Source organism: Alexandromys fortis, unplaced genomic scaffold (genome assembly GCF_014885135.2).
Source record: "Alexandromys fortis isolate MF-2015 unplaced genomic scaffold, M_Fortis_MF-2015_v1.1 scaffold_13, whole genome shotgun sequence".
Taxonomy (NCBI): Eukaryota; Metazoa; Chordata; class Mammalia; order Rodentia; family Cricetidae; genus Alexandromys; species Alexandromys fortis.
Window position 1 is genome coordinate 6,202,890 of NW_026067908.1, and position 21,543 is coordinate 6,224,432.

Below are 21,543 nucleotides of genomic sequence, written 5' to 3' on the forward strand. Positions count from 1 at the left end.
ATAAAAATACTACTGGAAGGTTGGGACTACAAAGTTTGGGGGAGACTGGAAACATATTATTCAGTCAACACTTCCCCTGGCTACTGGCTTGGACTAAGGCCCAAGAAGAAGGCAGCAGAAGTGATGTAAAGTAAGGAGCATGCGTAGGCACCACAACAGAGAACAGGCACCAATAAGTTCATCAGTGACTTTTAGAAAACATAAGGAAGGAAATGAATGACCTGAAAACAAAATTAAAGTAGTATCTATATGTGTCCACTCACATCCAACACACAGATACGTGCAACTCAAGCTGAAAAAAGGTTACCCTTGTTTTGCTAAAGATCAGGGAAGAAAATGTGAACAAAATCACCGAGAAAGAGAGAGAGAGAGAGAGAGAGAGAGAGAGAGAGAGAGAGAGAGAGAGAGAGAGAGATTGAGATTCAGATGTAAGTGCAGATACCTGGTCTAGGGTACAAGAAATGATATCATCATAAATGTATTTATATAAATAACTTTAATAAATTCAGGATATGTACCTGAATATATTACATAGTTTTAAGTTGTTGTATACCGTGTTTGCTAACTGTCATGATACACTGAGTGAGACTTCCTAAATTCTTGTATGAAGTAGTGCAATAATGTTGTCAAAGTAGAAAGAGAGTTAAAGAGCTTACATAGAGAAGTAAAGGACTAAATGCAATAAACAACGTTACAAATACCTTCACTTCACATGAGCTTCCTCTCTAGACAGTAATACCCTAAAGAACAGAACGGCTGTGTTCAGTTCTGTGACCCTGAAGCCAGCCTCGGTCTTAACCCAGAGAAATATAAACAGATCTATTATTTCATGAAGTCACTCAAGTACTGACTGACTCATTCTGTTCCAGGTGCTGTTTCAGGGTATTGGGGTGTGCAGTAAACAACAACAACAAACCCAGTTTACTCTCAGGGAGCTTAATGTTTTACTAGAAGACAGAGTACATAAATAAAATGTGAAGTATGTTAATGAAAAAATAAATCAGAGAAGGTAGAAATGGGGTTGACAAATTAAACAGGATGTCAAAAAAAGGCTCAGAGTAGCTGGCATTTGAGCAAAAGCTGGCGTGAGAGTCAGACACGCTATTGAACGCGTTAGGAAACAACGTGTTTTGGTGCATGCAAGAGAAAGTGCAAACCGAACCATATTTGAGGACATACAGAGAAGCAATGCAGCTCAAAAGGTGTGAGGAGAGGGTCATAGAGAGGGCCTCAGAGACGCTCCGGGGTTCTCAGGAAAAGCCCTAACTTTTGCTCCATGTGTGACGTGGCGAGCAGAATGATTTGAGGGGTGACACAGTGTGATTCGGGGCTGCTGAGAGCCACACAGAGATTCCCAACTCTGAACAGTGGTAACATTCAAGTGAAGGTGGTGGCTCTATAGAAGCCGTGGAGGTGGAGGGAAGTAGCTAGGTGCTGAACATATTTTAAAGGTAGAGCCAAAGACTTGCAAATGGATGGAGGTGTGTGCAAGTGAAATGTGTGCAGGTAAATATACACATATAGGCCAGGCATCCACTTCAGGAGACATTTACCCTGTTATTTGAGATAGGGTGTCTTACTGGTCTGGAGTTCGCTGACCATGCTAGATGGCTGAGTAGGATCACAGCATCTGTCTCTGCTTCCCAAGTGATAGGATTACAAACATGTTCTCACTTTCTCTTTATTCTACGTGGGTGCAAGGATTGAACTCAGTTCCTCATGCTTGTATGGCAAACACTTTACCCTCGTGCCTGTACACCACACCTGAGTACTGAGGAATGAATGACCCAGTAATCAACAAACAGAGATGTAGGAGAGGAAAAAAGTCAGGTGGAATGACCGAGCCAGTGCTTCAGAACCCAGAAGACTGGTAAGTTATGTATCTTCTCTGCCCTGAATCAGTTCTCAATTACAGTTTTCTTTACTCAGATTTGGCCAGACTAGAGAGCTGTGATCACCCAAATCTGTATGAACCAAAGACGGAAGGAAAGGCAGTAGTTATTAAATCTCTGTTTCTACTCTGAAGTTGCTCTCTGTACCTGTTCCATGGCATACGATGAACTAAAAACCCCACTGCTGCTGCTACTGGAGCTTGTTGAGGAATCTGCAGAGCTCCCAGAGGGGGTCCCACTGCCAGAGGTCTTCACTGTGAGAACTTGCTCATCAGAAAATCCCAGCTGGTGGAGGAGCTTTTGATCTTTATTCACTGTCAGCTGCAAAAGGAGGTTTCTTAGTTACTGGGAGAAAAGAGGAGGAAATTACTCAAACTGGGCTAACATGCCAACAACTGCGTAAACCCACCAGACTATCATTCGTAAATATCTGTATGTTGTCCACAGGAGAGCACAGCTGTTTGGCTATCTTCCACCGGACACTGCCTATGGTTTCATTACTGTGTGCCTAGAAAATAAAAACCAACACTGGGGTGAGATCATTCATTTATTCATTTCATTTCATTATTCTCTGGAAGAGCAGTACTCTTAACTGTTGAGCCATCTCTCCAGCCTTTCATTACTTAGTCCTTCAAACCACAGTCCTGAGCATCTTCTATGTACTGGACTTTTCTAAAAGCCAGGAATACAGCAGAATCTTGGCAAGACCCTGCCATTGAATCACTCCCTTTATCAAGTGTTAAATGTCTGATGCCATTTATGTATTCCTTCCCTTTATGTATGGAATAAGATCTCAAGCCACTCCCTGGAAATGTCTTCTGTTCCTAAGTTTTTCATCATACCCACTCTCAACAGCTACCTCGTGAGCCTTTATACCTGCTGCTCTCTGTCTGAAAGACTACCAATAAAAGCAATTACTCTGTTGCTTTTCAAATCCCTGTTCAAATACTACCCACCTCAGGGATCCATCCTTATCCAAGATATTTCATGAATACCATCATCTTCTACCAACTTATTATCCTTTATTATTATTTATTCTTTATAACACTTATCTTTACTTGGCATTATATATTTACTTATCCATCTGCTTATACTCCATGGTTTCCTTTCATTTCAGGCTTATTTTATGTGTACATTTGTGGTGTTTGAGTGCATGTGTTTATGCGCGTGAAAACCAAATAACTGATGTCAAGTGTTTTCTACTACTCTCCACCTTACTTTTGGGACACTCATTAAACCTAGAGCTCACTGATTGGCTAAGTGATCTCTAGGGATCTTCCTAGATCCCACCGCTAGGTCTAGGATTACAAAGGTACATACTACCATGCCAGCTTTTTACCTAGGTGCTAGGGACCCAAACAGGTTCTCATGCTTGTATGGTAAGCACTAAATGAGCCATCTCCCCAGACACCTCAGTCTTTATTTTCAATTTGTTTATCACATACCTTTGAGAACATCATTCATCTCCATCAGCATCATTCTTATGAAACAAGACATGAAAAAGCTACTGAGCTTAGTATAAACTTACCTCTACAGCAAAGGTATCTTTGGTAGACTCATAGGTAACATTAAGAGTTAAAAGATGTCCATGAAATGAGGCACCGTGAGGTAGAATAGTTCGTGGAACAGAGTAAAAATCCTTCAAAGAGATAAGCCAATTGCGTCAGATGCACTGTGGCACAACCAAACGGGTCAAAACACATGCTTCACCCACCTCATCTCACAACATGAATAAAATTGCTCTATAAAGAAGAGAACACACCTCTATTGTGATCACATAGCGTTCTGCTAGAAGAAGCAATCTCTCGATTATCACAAGTTTTGTTGATCTATGAATTAAAAAAAAAAAGTCTTTAAACATATTTGAAATGAGTCAGTGGCTTCAGCTCAGTTCTGTTTCACTAAGGCCACAACCTCAATCAGCACTCACTGGTCAAAACTGAAACATACAAAGATTAGACTTTTTCACCCACTTAGAGCTGCAGTGCTCAGATGGAATACAGGAGAAGCCTGTCCCTTCCCATGTTTCCTTTACTCTTTAAACAGTCATTCCATAAAAAGAGGATCTAGGCCTCCAGGTGTTTGTGTTCACCAATTCACCAAGACTGAACAATCAGAGAACTTGACTCTCATAAGAATCTTAAAACTAAAATATGCCACAAAAATTCTTCAAATAGATGGAATCTGACAAAGTTTTGTGTTGACTGGAAAATCAAAAGACAGGTGCAAACAAATATACCATTAATACAAGTTAATTGAAAATGAAATCAGACGATGAATGACTTTTTTGGGGGAGGGGAGAACAGTTTCTCTGTAGCTTTGGAGCCTGTCCTGGAACTAGCTCTGTAGACCAGGCTGGTCTTGAACTCACAGAGATCCGTGTGCCTCTACCTCCTGAGTGCTAGGATTAAGGGTGTGCACTACCACCGCCAGGCTTGAATGACTTTAACCTGAGAAGAGGTACTGCCATTTCCCGGTGATTGGACTGGCACACTGATTAGCAGTATGTGAATGTTCACTTTTGTAACCATTGGTTAAGAACATTTTAACAGTCTGTCAAATCTATACAACTGCACTCTCTAACCTTCCAATCTATGGGCAAGAACGAGAATTAGAAGTCAGATGAAAAGTATAACAGAACCAAGCAACCGGTTCTGATACATCTCAATAATTAAATGAACTACAGAAAGCACTGTGATGTTGAGAATATTGGTAGAAAAACCCACACTCTTTAGATTACAACAAATGTAGATTCCAAAAAATTCTTTTAAAACTACTGAAATGAGAGAAAATACAACACAATAATTAATGAACTACAGAAAGCACTGTGATGTTGAGAATATTGGTAGAAAAACCCACACTCTTTAGATTACAACAAATGTAGATTCCAAAAAATTCTTTTAAAACTACTGAAATGAGAGAAAATACAACACAATAATTAATGAACTACAGAAAGCACTGTGATGTTGAGAATATTGGTAGAAAAACCCACACTCTTTAGATTACAACAAATGTAGATTCCAAAAAATTCTTTTAAAACTACTGAAATGAGAGAAAATACAACACTCTTGTTCAAATTCAACTCTAAAATACATTTTATTAACAATACTTAAATAAGGACATTTAAAAAATTATGTGGACTCTAGCTAAATGTGAAAAGATTCAGAATAAAAAGCACTTGGTAAACGGGTAAAAAAATAGATTCATTTGAAGTAGCAGTTTGAAAATCCAATTCAATTCATAAATGACTTACTTGGTAAGATGAACTGTTAAGGAACCAAGCAACAGACCTGAACTAACTCTTAGAACATTGTACTGAGAATTCTTAATATAAATTCTATTTGAAAAACACACATATACACACGAGATAGGAAAAGCATTTGTTCTTATTATGAATTAACTCTATAATCACTTCTACCACTTAAAAATGAAGCCTTAGGGGGATGAGTTTTGTTCCATTCCGTTGTATTAATAAAGTATAACATCTAATGCTCAGCTCATTTTTCTCAGTTTAGTAGAATTTTGGAAAAGACACTGTCTTGATTACCTTTCTTAAGGAAGGTTTAGAGAGAGAAAAAAGTATCTCAACAAGGGAAAACACACACAATTGTTCCAGTAGAGAAGGACTGAATATGAAGTTATCTGTAAAGGGCAGCAGAGTTACTCAGAGCAAGCTCTTCTCTGTGCTACCAAGGATCCAGAGCACCAACGATGTCTGGCTCCTTATGAGTGCTCAATTTAAGGCTCCACAGCAAACACTAAACTCAGACTCTACTAACACTTTAAACTCTAAGCAGCAGTGTAAATGTCAATTCAAAGTTGTCACACAAATATTATTTGATGGTAAAGCTCTGCCTAATTTTTTAAAAAAAATAACTTTAGGTGAATATTTTAGTGGGCTGTGATTGTATTACAGGCATAATTTAAATCAGTATTGTTCATTTCCTTTTCTTTCTCCCATGCTCTGGGACTACTCAAGGAGAAAATCTTTACCTGCATATTTATATTTGAAATACAAATATTTCAAACCTGGGTGAAAAAATATCTTTACCCAGTGAATATATCTTTATTAAATCCTTAAGATTAGGCTACTACTCAGTTACACATAACCAAAGTAGTGGAAAATAAAGTAAAAACAAAAGAACGTGTCCAAAGGGCAGATGGTGGAAGAAGGGATACTAGGGTGACTCTGGTGAGCACCTATAGATCTTTAGGGCACTGACAAAGGTCAACATTAGGACATACAATTCTCCAAAATATAACAGCTTGCAGAAGCTATGACATAAAATGAAGACACCAGTGAAAAGATGTTGGGAATGGCATAACATCAACATTTTAAAAAATATACACTTTTGTGTTATGTGATTGTATTTATTTTTGAAACCACTTACCTATATGGAGACTGAACTGATGTTGCTACAGTTGGCATTGCCGTTGCAGTGAGCATTTTTGTTGCTCGGGTCACAGCATGTGTTAGAGTGGGGCCACCAAGTGCTGAACTAGCTGCCTGTAAAGCACAAAATAATCATTATTCATTTCATATCTGGGTTTCTCAACCTGGGGGCTAACTTCTTGTTGCAGAAGCTGCTCTGGACATTGCTTAGCAGGATCCCTGGTGCCACTAGGTGCCAGGAAGACTCCTTTCAGTTGTGACAATGAAAGTCTGTACCAAATAATCCCTGGAAGGCAAAATAAGAATTGGCTGAGGGCTGTGAGACGGCTCAGCAGGTAAAGCACTTGCCAAGAAAGACTGATGACCTGAAGTAAATCCTGGGACCCATATAAACAGAGAAGGAGAACTCATTCCATAAAATTGAGTCTTTTGACATACACATATGCAACACGGCATGAGAATATCCCTCTCGTGCTATCATACACATACTACACATAAGTAATAAAAAAATTAAAAAGAGCTAGTTAAGATATGTTAATACCTATATTAATTATACTTCATATAGGAGAATTTGAATATGAGTGTTTTTTAATGATGATATATTTGTATGGAAGTCACAATTTGGGGGATATTTTACAGAGTATTTGCTTGCCACGGTGAAGATTAACTTATTAATAACATCTGGGGATGATGTAGGAGGTTCTTCTGTTCATGTGTTGCTTTCATTGGTTAATTAATAAAGAAACTGCTTTGGGCCTGATACGGCAGAACTTAGGTAGGCAGAGAAAACAGAATTGGATACTGGGAGGAAGGGCAGAGTCAGGGAGAAGCCATGGATCCTCTGCCTGAGATGGACACCGGTTAGAATCTCCAGTAAGCCACTGCCACATGGTGATACACAGATTAATGGAGATGGGTTAAACTAATATGTAGGAGTTAGCTAATAAGAAGTTAGAGCTAATGGCCAAGTAGTGTTTATTTTTATTTTATTTTATTTTATTTTATTTTTTTGGTTTTTCGAGACAGGGTTTCTCTGTGGTTTTGGAGCCTGTCCTGGAACTAGCTCTTGTAGACCAGGCTAGCCTCGAACTCACAGAGATCCGCCTGCCTCTGCCTCCCGAGTGCTGGGATTAAAGGTGTGCGCCACCACTGCCCGGCTTAATTAATAGTTTCTGTGTGGTTATTTCTGGTGTAAGCTAACTGGGCGGCCGGGACAAACAAGGGGCCTGCTCCTTACAACATGGGGACCATGGCATTTTATACTTTTGGAATACTCCATTAGCTATAAAACTTCAAGCACAGATTTCAACTGAACATTAATCTTCAGTGCTTTAGTCACCATGATGGAACTAAAGTGGTCAAAATAAATATGATATAATATTAAACCATAGGCTCCTAATGAACAAAGAGAGCCAACATTGTTTGCTTCCTTCCAAGTCTCCTACTGCTGTTTTAAATGGCATTTATTGTATAAAATGTGTAAAACACAGATACTCTACTACCAATGTAGAATACATCAGCAGCAGATGTGACAGGGAGGTAGAAAGATAGATAGGAGAACGAAGGGATGAGATAGAAGGTAAGATTTTCTGAGTATAGTTGGTGTGTGAGCACGCAGGCATGCATGCTCACGTTCGTGAGTACATGTGTGTGGAGGCAGAGGTTAACATTAGGTGTCTTCTTCTATTTTCTCTACACCTTGTTTTTTGATACAGGGTCTCTTCATTGAACCTGAAGTCAATATTTTGGGTTAGACTTGCTGACCAAGTGAGCCCCTGGGATACACCTCCAATAACTGGAGTTACTGACACCAATAGCAACACCAACACCTAGATCTAAATATAGGTCCTCATGCTTTGCAGCAAGTACTTAATCCCTAACAGACATCAATGCAAATGCCTGTTCCATGCCATAACACTGTACTTCTGATCACTTCTCCAATAGTACCTAACCACAAATACTAGCATTATGCATTATTCAAAACTATAAACTTATAGGGGAAAAAAAGTAATTTAAAAAGATAAGAAATTGTTACTCACTTCTAGTCTTGTGTAGCAATCAGCAATAAATTTTTTATGTAAAGACACTGAGTCCTGAAAATAGGAAGTATATGAAAATTAAAATTACACTTTGGCATTTAATTGTAAACATTAGTCAAGACAAAATATCAAAATAAGTCAAATTGTGATACAAGGACCACAACTTACCAATAACAAATACACAACTTTCACATTTTTATGTTTGAGTAGCATTTTTCCTTGGATACTCACCTTCTTTAACCTAGGATTTAAATTAATGTAACTGTAGTTTATGATTAATTGAATAGCTTCATTAGCAATTTCTTCATCAGGTGATTCCATGGCTATTTTCCAAATGAAATCCATTCCTATCAATTCCAGCTTTTCTACATACTGTGTAAAATTAAAATATATATAAATTAAACAGTAGACTATTATTATAACACTTCTGGTAACTATTTTCTGTTAAACCATTGAGTCTGAACCTCTGCTTAACAAAATAAAGATTCTTTATCAAAAACCACTACTGTAGTGGAACTCTCACATGAAAACCAACAAACCAGCCACAGAAACAACAGGAACCCTTCATAGCAATCAGATTAGGAGCAGAGATGTTTCTCTAGAAATTCCTAGCACAAGGCAGACAACTACCCAAAGAAGCTAGTCAATCAGAAACCGAAAAGTGAGACAGATATCATCTTTATGGACTGCTCATCAAAAGAAATGAATCAACACTGAAGTGGCTACTAATTCTGGGAACTCGATGCAGTCCTTCCCAAAGTTTGGTTAGAAATAGCAGGATACTGCACTTTAAAGTATCATGTAAACTTTCTGACCACCTCGGGTACAGGACCTAAACAACAGGGACTTAGAAAGATCAGTGCTTTCGTGTCTTAAAGAGACATGTGAATATGAGGATTCTATGGGTCCCATTTTTCTACTTAATAGTCTATTCCCACATTTCCCCCTGCAATCCTTGCAATGACAACCTAGGAAGAAGATTTTATCATTCTCAGGTACAACTGAATTGTTATGTAGAAGTCACTGGATTGCTGGGCAGTGGTGGTGTACACCTTTAATCCCAGCACTTGGGAGGCAGTGGCAGGCGGATCTCTGTGAATTCGAGGCCAGCCTGGTCTACAAGAGCTAGTTCCAGGACAGGCTCCAAAAGCTACAGGGAAACCCTGTCTTGAAAAACCAAAAAATAAATAAATTAATTAATTAAATGAATAAATAAATAAAGAAGTCACTGGATTAATTCCCCTGGAAATCCACCTGATAACCATAAGTTCAGGGCTACTCCTAGATGAGAGGTGAAGAGTGAACAAACTTCCTAGGTGATAGTGTTGGGCATGCATCTACCAGTGCCTTCAAAATGGAGCCTCTGCCACTAATGTCTAAGTAGGCAGGGAAAAGGACCATATTTAAACAAACTTGTTTATGTTTTTGTTCCATTAGAAGACAGGATCCCCCTTTTTTCCCTCTTAATATTAACCTATATCAAATAATTTAAAGTATGGTACATACCAATTGAGCTCCTTGTCTTTTCAATCGATGATCACAGAGATTCACATTTTCAAAAAAAGTCTTAAATAAGTTGAAACCTATAATTACAGAATGACAATCAAATCCATGAACTCAAACACAAGATAAAAAGATTAAAGTGAAAAGACTAAAGTGAATCAGAAGTGAAGGCTAAATGCTCCTGACAATGGTTTCTTGAATAGGTTTCAAAAGTGCAGTGGCTGTGCATACTGTAGGCTGTGTGTGGTGCAGGCTGTGTGCGCTGTAGGCTGTGTGTAGTGTAGGCTTTTGGGTGATGTAGGCTGTGTGTAGTGTAGGCTTTTGGATGGTGTAGGCCGTGTGTAGTGTATGCTTTTGGATGGTGTAGGCTGTGTGTAGTGTAGGCTTTTGGGTGGTGTAGGCTGTGTGTGGTGCAGGCTGTGTGTGATGCAGGCCTGCAATCACATCTACTCAAGGTGCAGAAGTGTGAGGACCGCTTTAAGTCCAGAAGCTCCAGACCAGCCCGGGCAGCACAGCTCAATCTCATCTCAAAAAACCATAGGCACCTTTAAAAATGCACAAGCGAACCATACACCTTAATCACAGCACCCAGGAGGTAGAGGTAGACCTCTGTGGGTTCAAGACCAGACTGATTTACATAGCAAGTTCCAGATCAGCCAGGGATACATGATGAAACCCTGACCTAAAAAAACCAGACAAACCAGAACAGTAACAAAAATTTGAATTTGGGAAATTAATCTATTAGGCTATATAACTTTAAAATTCAGTAAGGTACCATGTGGATATGTACCAAAACATTCAGCTGCTTCTGAGAAGTAGGATAAAGTTAAGAATGAAGGTCTGCGAGCTCCTTGGCCAGCAAGGAGATCTGACCTTGGAACCAGAAGATCCATCATTGGGAACCTTCATCTGGCGATGGATGGAGATAGAGACAGAGACCCACACTGGAGCACCAGACTGAGCTCCCAAGGTCCAAATGAGGAGCAGAAGGAGGGAGAACATGAGCAAGGAAGTCAGGACCACGAGGGGTCACTGAGACAGTGGGGCTGATCTATTGGGAGCTCACCAATGCCAGCTGGACTGAGACTGAAAAAGCATGGAATAAAACTGGACTCTCTGAACATGACGGACAATGAGGACTAATGAGAAGCCAAGGACAATGGCACTGGGTTTTGATCCTACTGCATGTACTGGCTTTGTGGGAGCCTAGCCTGTTTGGATGCTCACCTTCCTAGACCTGGATGGAGGGGGGAGGACCTTGGACTTCCCACAGGGCAGGGAACCATGACTGCTCTTTGGACTGGAGAGGGAGGGGGAGAGGAGTGAGGGGAGGGGGAGGGGGAGGGAAATGGGAGGCGGGGAGGAGGCGGAAATTTTTAATAAAAAAAAAGTTAAGAATAAAATCTACTCTAAAAAAAAAACTAAAACAAATAGTTGTAAGCTTTCCTACCATTCATAGTGATCTCATATGATTCCAGTTTCAGAATTTTCTCCTTGAAGAGCTGCTGCTGAACGTCACTCTCGAGATCGTGCTGCCCCTTGGTAAACCACTCAAAGCACATCTGTGGATCAAGACACAACTGCCCTAAGGCCAACCACAAACCACTACAGACAAAAACCATGGATATCTAAACAGTGAAGAGACTATTTACAACCCTTTCATCATTTCTGTAACTGCAAAAATGACTCTCCACACTTGAACGTCTGGACTCTGGAGCAATGGGAACAGTTGGCAGGTCTCTCCCTGGGTGACTACACACTCACACTTTTCACTGGATCTTATAATCTTCCCACCAGCATGCAATTAAGTCTTGCTGTATGCCAGGCACATTGCTAAGAACTGTCACAAACTCAGGCCTTCCAACATGCCTAGGAAGAAGTTATTACTATTCTGTAAGGTGAGAGTAAACTGAGAGTCACTGTTAGCAACTGCAAATGTCACAATAAATGTTTCTATTCTGCTTTAGTTGTTCTTGACTCATGCTATCATTTCTGGAGATACATCATCATTTTTAGGAACGAACATTTTTAGTAGTGATTTAAAATTAGTTTCACAAACAAAATTATTTCACAGGAAATGAAAAGAACTAAATTATACCCATAATTCTTCATCGAAATTCATTTTCTAGACTTTAGTATTTGACCCAGAATTGAATCAAAATGATTAAAGAGCTCACACATTTACATAAATCATAAATTTTTTTTAGGACATTTCTTCTAGTACTTACAGTTCCTACTCTGCCATTATTGTTCACGGAAACAATACAAACAGAGGATCCAAAACCTGGAAAGAAGACAAGACACAGAGCAGAGTGCAACACTGTCTTACACACCTCTCGATCTAACTCGCAGACATCCTGGCCAGTCACAAGGCACTCCCAGATTTCTTTGGCTCGGTTCCACCCGAGATATAGTGTAGCTTCTTGTAAGAAAAATGCCAAAAATTTCAGATGTGCCTCTAAATACTGAAGAAAAAAAAAAAAGCAATAATGCAACCAGTTAACTCATTTGAGGCATTCATACCTATAAGGAACATCACAACAAAACTTTACAAAAAAAAGGCTTACACAGAACACTTCTCCTGTAATTTAAGATAAAGTAAATGTGGAAAATGGACTTAGCAGCCAATAATACAATGCAGCAGAAGCAACCTCAAATTAATTGCAAAGTCAGTTGATTTTATATGTAGAGCAAATTCAATTTCGGTAATCTCCAAAGGATCCACCACGCTTACAAGTGGTGAATTTAAGTTTTATTTCTGGCGGTTTTTTGCTGTTGTTTTGTTTTGTATGAAACAAGGTCTCACTCTGAACTCCAGAATAGCATAGAATTCAAACTATAGCCCATGCCATGAGTTCGCAAAAATCATACTGCCTCAGTCTACAGCAGCAGTTCTCACCTGTGAGTCACAACCCCTTGGTGGGGGTGGGGGTGCCAAATGACCCTTTCATAGAGTTCACACATCAAATACCCTGCATAGCAGATTATTTACATTATGATTCATAAGTACCAATGCACCACTGGAGCTCCACATTATGAGTCATAAAAGCAGCAAAATTGCAGTTATGAAGTAGCAACAAAATAATTTTACGGTTGGGGGTGACCACAACATATGAGGAACTGTATTAAAGGATTGCAGCATTAGGAATGTAGAGAGAGAGCCACTGGACTGAGGATTCTTGGATTACAGGTGTGAGGCACTGTACCCAGGTTTTTTTTTTTAAATATTTATTTATTATTTATTATGTATATAATCTGTGTGTATGCCGAAGGCCAGAAGAGGGCACCAGACCTTATTACAGGTGGTTGTGAGCCACCATGTGGTTGCTGGGAATTGAACTCAGGACCTTAGGAAGAGCAGGCAATGCTCTTAACCACTGAGCCATCTCTCCAGCCCCCTGTACCCAGTTTTAAAAACACCATTTGCAATCAACTGATTTGAAAAAAATGCATGATCTACACAGTTAGCAATTGTTGCTAACAATACTAGTTTTCTGAACTTCAATCTGAAATTATAGCTAAGTATTGGAAAGATGGCATGGTGGTTAAGAGCACTTATTGCTCTTGCAGAAGACCTGAGTTCAAGTCCCAGCACCAACATGGTGGTTCACAACCATCTGTTACTCCAGTTCCAGGGAATCTGATACCTTCTTCTGACCTCTGTGAACACCAGGACCATATGAGGTACATATATATTATACACACACACACATACAGGCGAAACCACAAGTTAGAAAAAAAGGAAGAAAAAGTGCAATTATAGTTAAGATTCAAAAGTGTTCCCTTATTACAAAGATAGTTCACAGCACCCTTTTACAGTTGTACCCAACAAATATTTACTTTACAACTCAAATAGAAAAGTTAAATGAATATTGAAAACCATGAAACAAAATCACAGTGCCTGATACCTCCCGGTAAGTGTAGCGGCCATCCACCAGTGTCAAGCCAGTTAAACCTCCAGGCCCAGCCACAGCTGCTGCAAGTCGATGACAAGCTAGTAAACTTCCTGTTACCAATTTGACTATTTCAAAATTCTTCTTCAGGTCTTGAATAATGCTCTTAACAAAAACAACAGAAGTGAAAGTGGCATGAGACTCTACAGTCATTTACTATAGCTTTTATTTTAGAAGGTAGCTCCAGATGAAAGAGACAACATGGATGAGACTTTGGATGACAGTTAACACAATCTGGTATTTTATTTAAAATGGATTTCTTATTACTCTTATTAATAAGTGCCCTCCTCCCAGGGAACTAAATCATTGCTATTACTTTGCATTTTAAAGTGAAATGAACACTGGAAGAGAGCTACTGCATATTGTGGGAACTCCTTCAGTCAATAGCCTTTAAGATACTGACCCACTATGGGTGTGGTCTCGTGTATTATAAGTGCAAGCGAAAAGCCTACCTGGCCCTCTTTTCTCCTGGATTCGGTTCCAGTTCCCAGTGAACACAGAGGACTGTGGATTGCTACCCTTACTGTGGGGGTTTAGCCCAAATAAATAAACCTTTGTTACACTCCATTCCGGACTATTGTGGAACTCTTTGGTATCACCACTACAATTGCACTTTATGAGGTTTCCTGGATCTTATCCCCAAATCCGTGACATCGAGAAAGCTCTACCTAGCTCTTAAACAAAGTAATTCTTTTGGAATAGTCCGGAATTTTTTCAAATTTTATAGTTACTTTTTTAAAAAGTTGGCCTAGTTATGTTTATAAATTAAGCAATCAAAAAGAAAAATCTCCTCAGACATGAAGATAGAGTGATTTAAATTCAAGAGTTCCAAATGATAAGAATCAATGACATCAATAAACATAAGCCAGTGAGCTATTATCAATGCAACAACCTTAGCCAGGCTTGCCCGTTACTACAATGACTACAAAAGGTGATGCATGAAAGAATCAAAAGTAAGTCTGCTCCTACCTTGTCTTGCTTTTGATAGGTCTGTTTTATAAAGGAGCGAGTGATTTCATGGAGCTGGCGCAAAGCTGGTACCACCCATACAAACTGCGGATTATTAAGTTGAGATGACTAGAATTAAAAAGAAGTTACATTAATTAAGTTTAGAAGTAAATGGCAGTCATTTATTAGCTATAAAAAATTTCCAAGTCAATTATTTCATTGTTACACATTCCACAATTTTCCTTTTCATGTTACTTATTTTTAGCGTATCTCCATGCAATCATAATTCAGTCTTCAACTTCTTATTCTGCATGCAATTTCCTAAGGCCAAGAACTGCAAACAGGAGTGGATGTGAAATGACAGTAAATGTACAGGGGACATCAGCAAAATACAGACGGCAAGGGATTAGCCAATTCAGAGGATAGATAAGTAGCACAGAGCTGCTAAGACATGTTGACTCCATAAGGTAAACTGATGGCAAAGCTTAACACTCAACTAGCCAGCAAGGAAAACAAACTAAGAATGCCTTTAATTGTGTGATTAAGGTATCAGTGATCTGATCAAGATACTGACAATGATTATATTTCTATTTAAGATAATTTCATAAAAGGTAATTCTGTTTAATTATTAAGGGGCTTGGGTAGAGCTCAGAGGCAGAGCATGAGTTTAGCATGTGTGAAGTCCTGGGTTCAACTCCTAGTACTTCCCTTCCTCCACCCAACCCCATTACTATTTTTATTAACTATTATGGATATTTTACTCAGACTACACTTTAATTTCAAAGCACTTCAAATATATGATTTCTGAAACTGGTACGACAATCAGATTTTTGTATTGCAGATCAAAGAAACCTGACGTGCATGCAATTCTCCTTAAAGAGAATTGGCCTTTAATCAATAGCATATTTGGAACTATAAAATTTCATTAAAAATTTGGTATCAGATTAAGTGCTATTAATCAACTGATTAGTAGCCAAAACATCAACTAAAGCCTTAGTACTTATTTGAAAGGCTGAATTTTTTTGTTTTAAGTAATTTTATCAAAATTTCTGCAAAATGAAGATCCTAATTGATAGAATAGTATTGTAGTCTTTTAAAGAAACACATCTACTGTAGGTTACTGTGTGCAAGTTACTGCCAAACAATACTTTTTCCTCATCTCAAATACATGAGCCAAATAAGCCAATAATTACAAAATACCATATTTCCTGGATTCTAAGACACATTTCTGTGACCTTTAACATTTCTCAAATTGATACTACTCAAAAGACACTTACCAGTCACTAAGCATTAAGTGTAAGCTTTTTAACTGTCCATATCTTTTATATACAAACTTACCTAGACACAAAAGGCTATCTGAATTAAGCTGTTATTTATTATACGTACTACCAAACAAGGATGGCCTTTAAGTCTCAATTTGGGCTACTAATTTTCTGATTAAGTGTTATCAGAAACATTATATCAGCACTAACTAGCCTGTTGTGACTCAAAACAATTCAAATCATTTTCAAAGCCAGAAGCTGGCATGCAGACCCTTCCTTGGCACAGGGTTCTATCACTCACACTGGGGCCTCTTTGCCTTAAGCTGCACTCTAATTCACAAGAAGCTGCTCAACCTGTAAAAAGTTACTTTCTGAAAGAAGAAGAGTACACAAACTCCACGTTTCAGTATGCCCCAAGGACTGCTGGGATTGCCTACATGTGCAAGGCCCAGACTCAATTCCTAGTAGCCCCAGTACCAAAGATTTGAGTGGTCCAAAATACTACTACAGATAACGATTTTTAGAGTTTTAAGATGAAATCACACGTAATTGATAAAAAAAACAAAACATACATGTTTACATTTAGTCTCTGGCTATGAGTCTAAATAATGGCCAATAAACGTAAAATGACCTTTTTTTCTTTTCTTAGGATGGGGGCAGAGTCTCAAGGTACCATGTTTGGCCACAAACTAATTACATAGTTGAAGGTGATGATATTAAATGTCTGACTCTCTTGCCTCCATTTCTTGAGTGTTAGGATTACAGGCATGTGTCACCACACTTGGCTTGTGGGGTGCTAGGAATGCAACCCTGGACCTTGTCCATGCTAAGTAAGCAATGAACTAACTGAGCTAAATTTCAATACCAAAAGGTAGTTTCTGTTCTTCTCTACAAATTTAGTGTCTCTGTAATGCAGGCTGCAATCTCTGGCATCTTCAAATCATAAAAATAAGGTATATATTAAAGGCCAAATAGTTCTAAAATTAGCCAGAATATTTTTTTGCTAAAACAGGATTGTAAAAGACAATGATGAAAATTGTGAGGCTTTATTTTGAACTGACATCTTCCAAAAGGATTACAGAAAGAAAAAAGGGCTTATATATGTGCGCGCGCGCGCACGCACACACACACACACATACACACACACACACACACACACTTTAGCAATAAGTAGATACATGTAAAAAGTAGCATTATGACTAATTAGGTAAATTATGGCTAAAGCAATTATACTTTGAATGTTACTCTTTATACAATAAAATTGAAAGAAAAATTATATAAATTGGAATTTAAGATTCATTGCTGATACAGTCTCTCTGAAGGTTAGCAACCAGGAAAAGAATGTTAATCACTGTTATCTTTGGTACCATATTATGAAGCTATAAGAAAAATTGAAAATTACTCTCCTGATTGCTAAAGATGGTTGAAAATAAACTGAATATATTTGATAATTTCACTGAATTTAGTGTATTGTCCAAATTAGAGTGATGTTAGAGGAAGCTACAAATCTCAACTTGGATGTCTGCAAACCTAGGTTTGTATTCTCTTCACTTTCATGAAACTCATCATACGGTCACTTCCTCAACAGGCAGGCACTGTGTTCAGGCACTTCACTAGAACGACCACTCACTTCTCCCACGTGAACATGTTTCTATGCAGTATCTTAGGAGATATAAAACTAAGCCTATGCCATTTCTCTGCTTTTACCCTCTAAAGACCTAAAGAAACCACTCATATTTTTTGAGTTCTCTCTTCTTAGGGCTGAATAGCCCCCACTTTTTATGTTTTGCTTTTTCAGCTTTAGATTTTAATTTAGAAACAACATAAAATTTTATGTACAGGAAGAAAGTCTTTAAGAGGACTATTCTCCTCACTAACCACACCATTGAGAGATTATTTGTACCGAGGGCATCTTGCTGGCTTTATTATGTTTCAGCAACTTGCTAATATACAGGTCGATTGTTCTCAATCCAAAAATCTGAATTCTAAAATTGAAAGCTTTTTTGAGTGTTAATATTATGTTCAAAACTTTTCTTATTTTTAATTTGGGATGCTCAACCAGTAAAGTTTATGCAAATATTCTAAAATCCAAAAGGCTCCGAAATTGGAAACACCATAGGTCCCAAGTGTTTCAGAGAAGGGATATTCAACCTGGTTAAGAACAGCTTTATGCGTCTTCAGACAGTGCAGGGGAGGAAGAGGAAGAGAACTATATTTACCAGAAGCCTGCCAGGTGCTGTTAGGAGACCAAAAGATAGCCTATGGAATATACAAACACTACTACTGGAGTAAACATAATTTTTTTTGGTTTAGTAATTATTTTTTGGATGAGAACATTTAAAATTTTTAACTGAAGGAAATAAGAAGTGAAATAAGAGACAAAGGGTTGGGGGTGGACAGTGGAGGGTATAAAAGAAGCAAAGGAAAAAGGACCAAAGGGGAGCTGAGGGTACCTTGGCAGAATCTACAGAAATAAAGGCCAGAATTTCTGAACAGGGCAGTGGAATTTGGGAACTTGGAGTGTCAAAAGCAGCAGGAAGGGGAATCAGTTGGGGAGAAAAGGTTGCTGAGGGCAGGAGGGGAGTAAGAAGAGGTGGGTGGGCTTGTCTTACCCTTCGCTTAGTTTCTGTGTAGCCTGGCAGGGAGACATAATCCCCAGTCAGCCCACCTTGCTGCCTGGCAGGAAAGGGCATAGCATAGAAAAACACCTTTAGTGGCAGTAAGTACTTCACTCCCCTGCCAGGGGCTTTCATCTTCCCACTGCCCCCCTTTAGCAATGTGTACTTGGAGTATCTGTGAAGGACTTAGCTCACTGGCAAGGGCTACATAAATGCAAGCTATTGTTACTTGGAAAGAGCAACAGTGCACTAGGATCTCCTTTCTGAGAGCAGTGGGGGAAGGGGAGGTAAAAAGGAAGAATACTCCTTTTGAATCTGCAAAATGACCAGTAGTTCCCTTTTTGCTGCTGTTTTGCTATAAAGCAACAGACATGAATGAAGTGACTGCAAAGAGAAGCAATAAAGACACAACGATGCAACTGCCTAGGAGAGCTAGGTGATGCTTAGCTGTGACAAGGGAGGAACAAAGGTCCAAAGGAGTCTCTGGATTTAAAAGCTATTTCCCTGGAGGAAGGGAGATATCCCTTCAGCTTCGACCTGCATAAAGAAAAAAAAAGTCTGTTGCCTATAAGAAAAGAGCATTTTTCTAGAGTCTCCTTTTCTTTTACTGATACTATTAAAGGATATACATTTCAATAACTCAGTGAAAATCATTCAATCATAAGAAGAGAGACTGCTAAATTGTCTGAGTCACTGTGCTGAGGGAACTGGAAAATTTCAATTCCATCTGAGTCGAAAGCAAGCAAGGTTGCTGAATTAAACATTCGTCATTCCTTTTAACCCCAGCATTACTAGCTCCAGCTTGTGAATGCTTTTGAAAAATCACTAAAGCTAGATCATATGCAGAAAATTCTGCTGATCACAGAAATATGAAACACCATATTCTTATACCCCCAGCTAAACTTTATAGCCAGATAAACTAAAGTGCACAAAAGCTCAGTAAATTGTCAAAGCTTCTTAGCAAGAGCTATGTGCCTGTGGATACACATATGAAAGCCAGCAGTGTCCCAGCTCCTTTGAAGAATCACCAATGGAAACCACGGAACAGTCTGGCTGATGAAATACTAACCCTCTATCTATTTTTTACCATGAACATTTATATGTTATTAATATGAAACTTCAAAACCAAAATCCTTCCTATCACTGACTGGGCTTTAAGTCCGGGCTACCTGGAGAGCTGCCCGTAGCTCGGGTAATGGATGCCATGAGAAGGAAAGCATGTGAACCAAATACTTAAAATCTCCTGTATGCTAGCATCACATGCACCTTTCCCTTCTTTTTCATCCACAAATATTTATCTTTCCCTTATGAGAGAAAAGTGGGGACAGAATTTATTTAGAATTCAATTACTTTAAAATTTGTATATATACTTTAGATCCAACTTAAAAGGAAAATAAAGCTGAAAGTTATACAATTTCATAAAAGTTCTAAAAATTACCTTTTCAATGGAATTTTAATTTTTTTCCTTTTAAGGGTAAACAGATACCAACTCCTAAATAAATCATATCTCATAAAGATCACATTTATATAATAATATCAGTCTAATAAGCCCTAAAATTTTTAAAAGTATGATGCAATTTATTACAGGTAATTTTAAAATTAGAATACCTTAGTTGATTCCATATGGAAATACTTACCTTGAATCCATCTTTCTTGTTTTTTTCCAAACCTGACCATTCTCCAGGCTGAAAATTCATTTTAAGAGAAATATTAAGTGAATTGATAACAAAACAAAACCCAAGCTCCCACATTTGGGCTCTAAGGTAACAGCTTCCAAACAAGACATTTCTTAGTTTACGTAATGGGGGAAGAAAATTTCTTGGCTCTAATCACTCAGACAATATTATTATTGCTCTGACAACAAAATTAGAGCAAAACTAAAACCAACCCTTTTAATGTCTTCTATGCACTTAATGATGTAGCTCCTCTTGATTGCTTCCTTCACTGCGTAGGCATCGCTAAGGATTGTCAGGTGCTCCTCCAAGGCTTGCTGAATAAGGCTACTGGGCAAGGTTGGAAGGTGAGCCAGTTCCCAGAGCACGTCTAACACCTGCAATAGCACCATTATGATGAGCCATCTCATAAGCATAGACACTGTTTTAAGCATCTGTAGCTAGTAAATTCCATTTGATTTTCCTGCCTTTCCAGAAGTAGCCTCAAATCGAGCTTCACGGCCAATCCGTCCAATCAGACTCAACAGTTTCTGTCTTACTCGGTCACTCTCGCTCTCCCAGCTCTACACAAAAGAACAGACAAGACACGGGGTGGTGAAGTTAGTAAACACTGTTAAATTTGAGCGGAGGGGGGGTGGGGGGATGGCACACTGGGTGTAGGGGGGGTGGGCTAATAAGGTAAGAAGAGCACATTTAAACACAGCTGTTGGGGGATGGGCTAGAGTTTAAATCTTACCTTTTGAATGAGAACAAACAAATGATTAAGCTGATCTGCATTAAACTTCACAGCTGCTGCGGCAATAATGGTGTGAATATTCTCAATTACAGTAGATGACTGTCCTGACTAGAAGAAAGGGGACATCAGGAGCAAGTTAAGTCCTGGGACCTGGCAAAACCTAAGTCTTCTTCGTGACAATCTATACAAGCGACACGCACCAAAAATTAATTAGACTCTAGTCTCATCAGCATTCACTTCCATGGTAACACTGGCAGGGTTGCGGGAAGCAACGATTACTAATGTTTATCAGCCTTTCAACTTTCAGCAGTATTATCTTTTACATGTAAAAAGCACAAGAATCACAAGCTGACATTTACTTTAGGAAGAGAATAAAATATTTTCAACAAAAAATTATACTGAATTATTGTGAACTGATAAATTACAAGGCAAATACATTTTCAGTGTTTTTTACAGATGGTGATCACAGTTGAGAGTATTATCGGCCCCACATTAAATGTTGATTCTAAATTCTTTGTGACTTCAA

The 21,543-nt window shown here is 38.6% G+C and overlaps 1 protein-coding gene across 1 annotated transcript in view; it reads right to left on the reverse strand.

Annotated features, from left to right (window-relative positions):
* Positions 1-21,543, reverse strand: part of Usp24 (ubiquitin specific peptidase 24) — a 132,771-nt gene that overhangs the window by 59,500 nt on the left and 51,728 nt on the right. Inside the window, exons 13-28 of the mRNA XM_050136087.1 lie at positions 21,018-21,125; positions 20,749-20,844; positions 20,497-20,658; positions 20,246-20,293; positions 14,750-14,857; positions 13,736-13,885; positions 12,161-12,292; positions 11,278-11,389; positions 9,831-9,907; positions 8,556-8,696; positions 8,325-8,378; positions 6,284-6,399; positions 3,655-3,721; positions 3,421-3,531; positions 2,302-2,400; positions 2,040-2,213 (exon numbers count right to left, since the gene is read on the reverse strand). Coding sequence (XP_049992044.1) covers positions 2,040-2,213; positions 2,302-2,400; positions 3,421-3,531; positions 3,655-3,721; positions 6,284-6,399; positions 8,325-8,378; positions 8,556-8,696; positions 9,831-9,907; positions 11,278-11,389; positions 12,161-12,292; positions 13,736-13,885; positions 14,750-14,857; positions 20,246-20,293; positions 20,497-20,658; positions 20,749-20,844; positions 21,018-21,125 — 1,755 coding nt within the window. The remainder of the gene's footprint in view (positions 1-2,039; positions 2,214-2,301; positions 2,401-3,420; positions 3,532-3,654; positions 3,722-6,283; positions 6,400-8,324; positions 8,379-8,555; positions 8,697-9,830; positions 9,908-11,277; positions 11,390-12,160; positions 12,293-13,735; positions 13,886-14,749; positions 14,858-20,245; positions 20,294-20,496; positions 20,659-20,748; positions 20,845-21,017; positions 21,126-21,543) is intronic.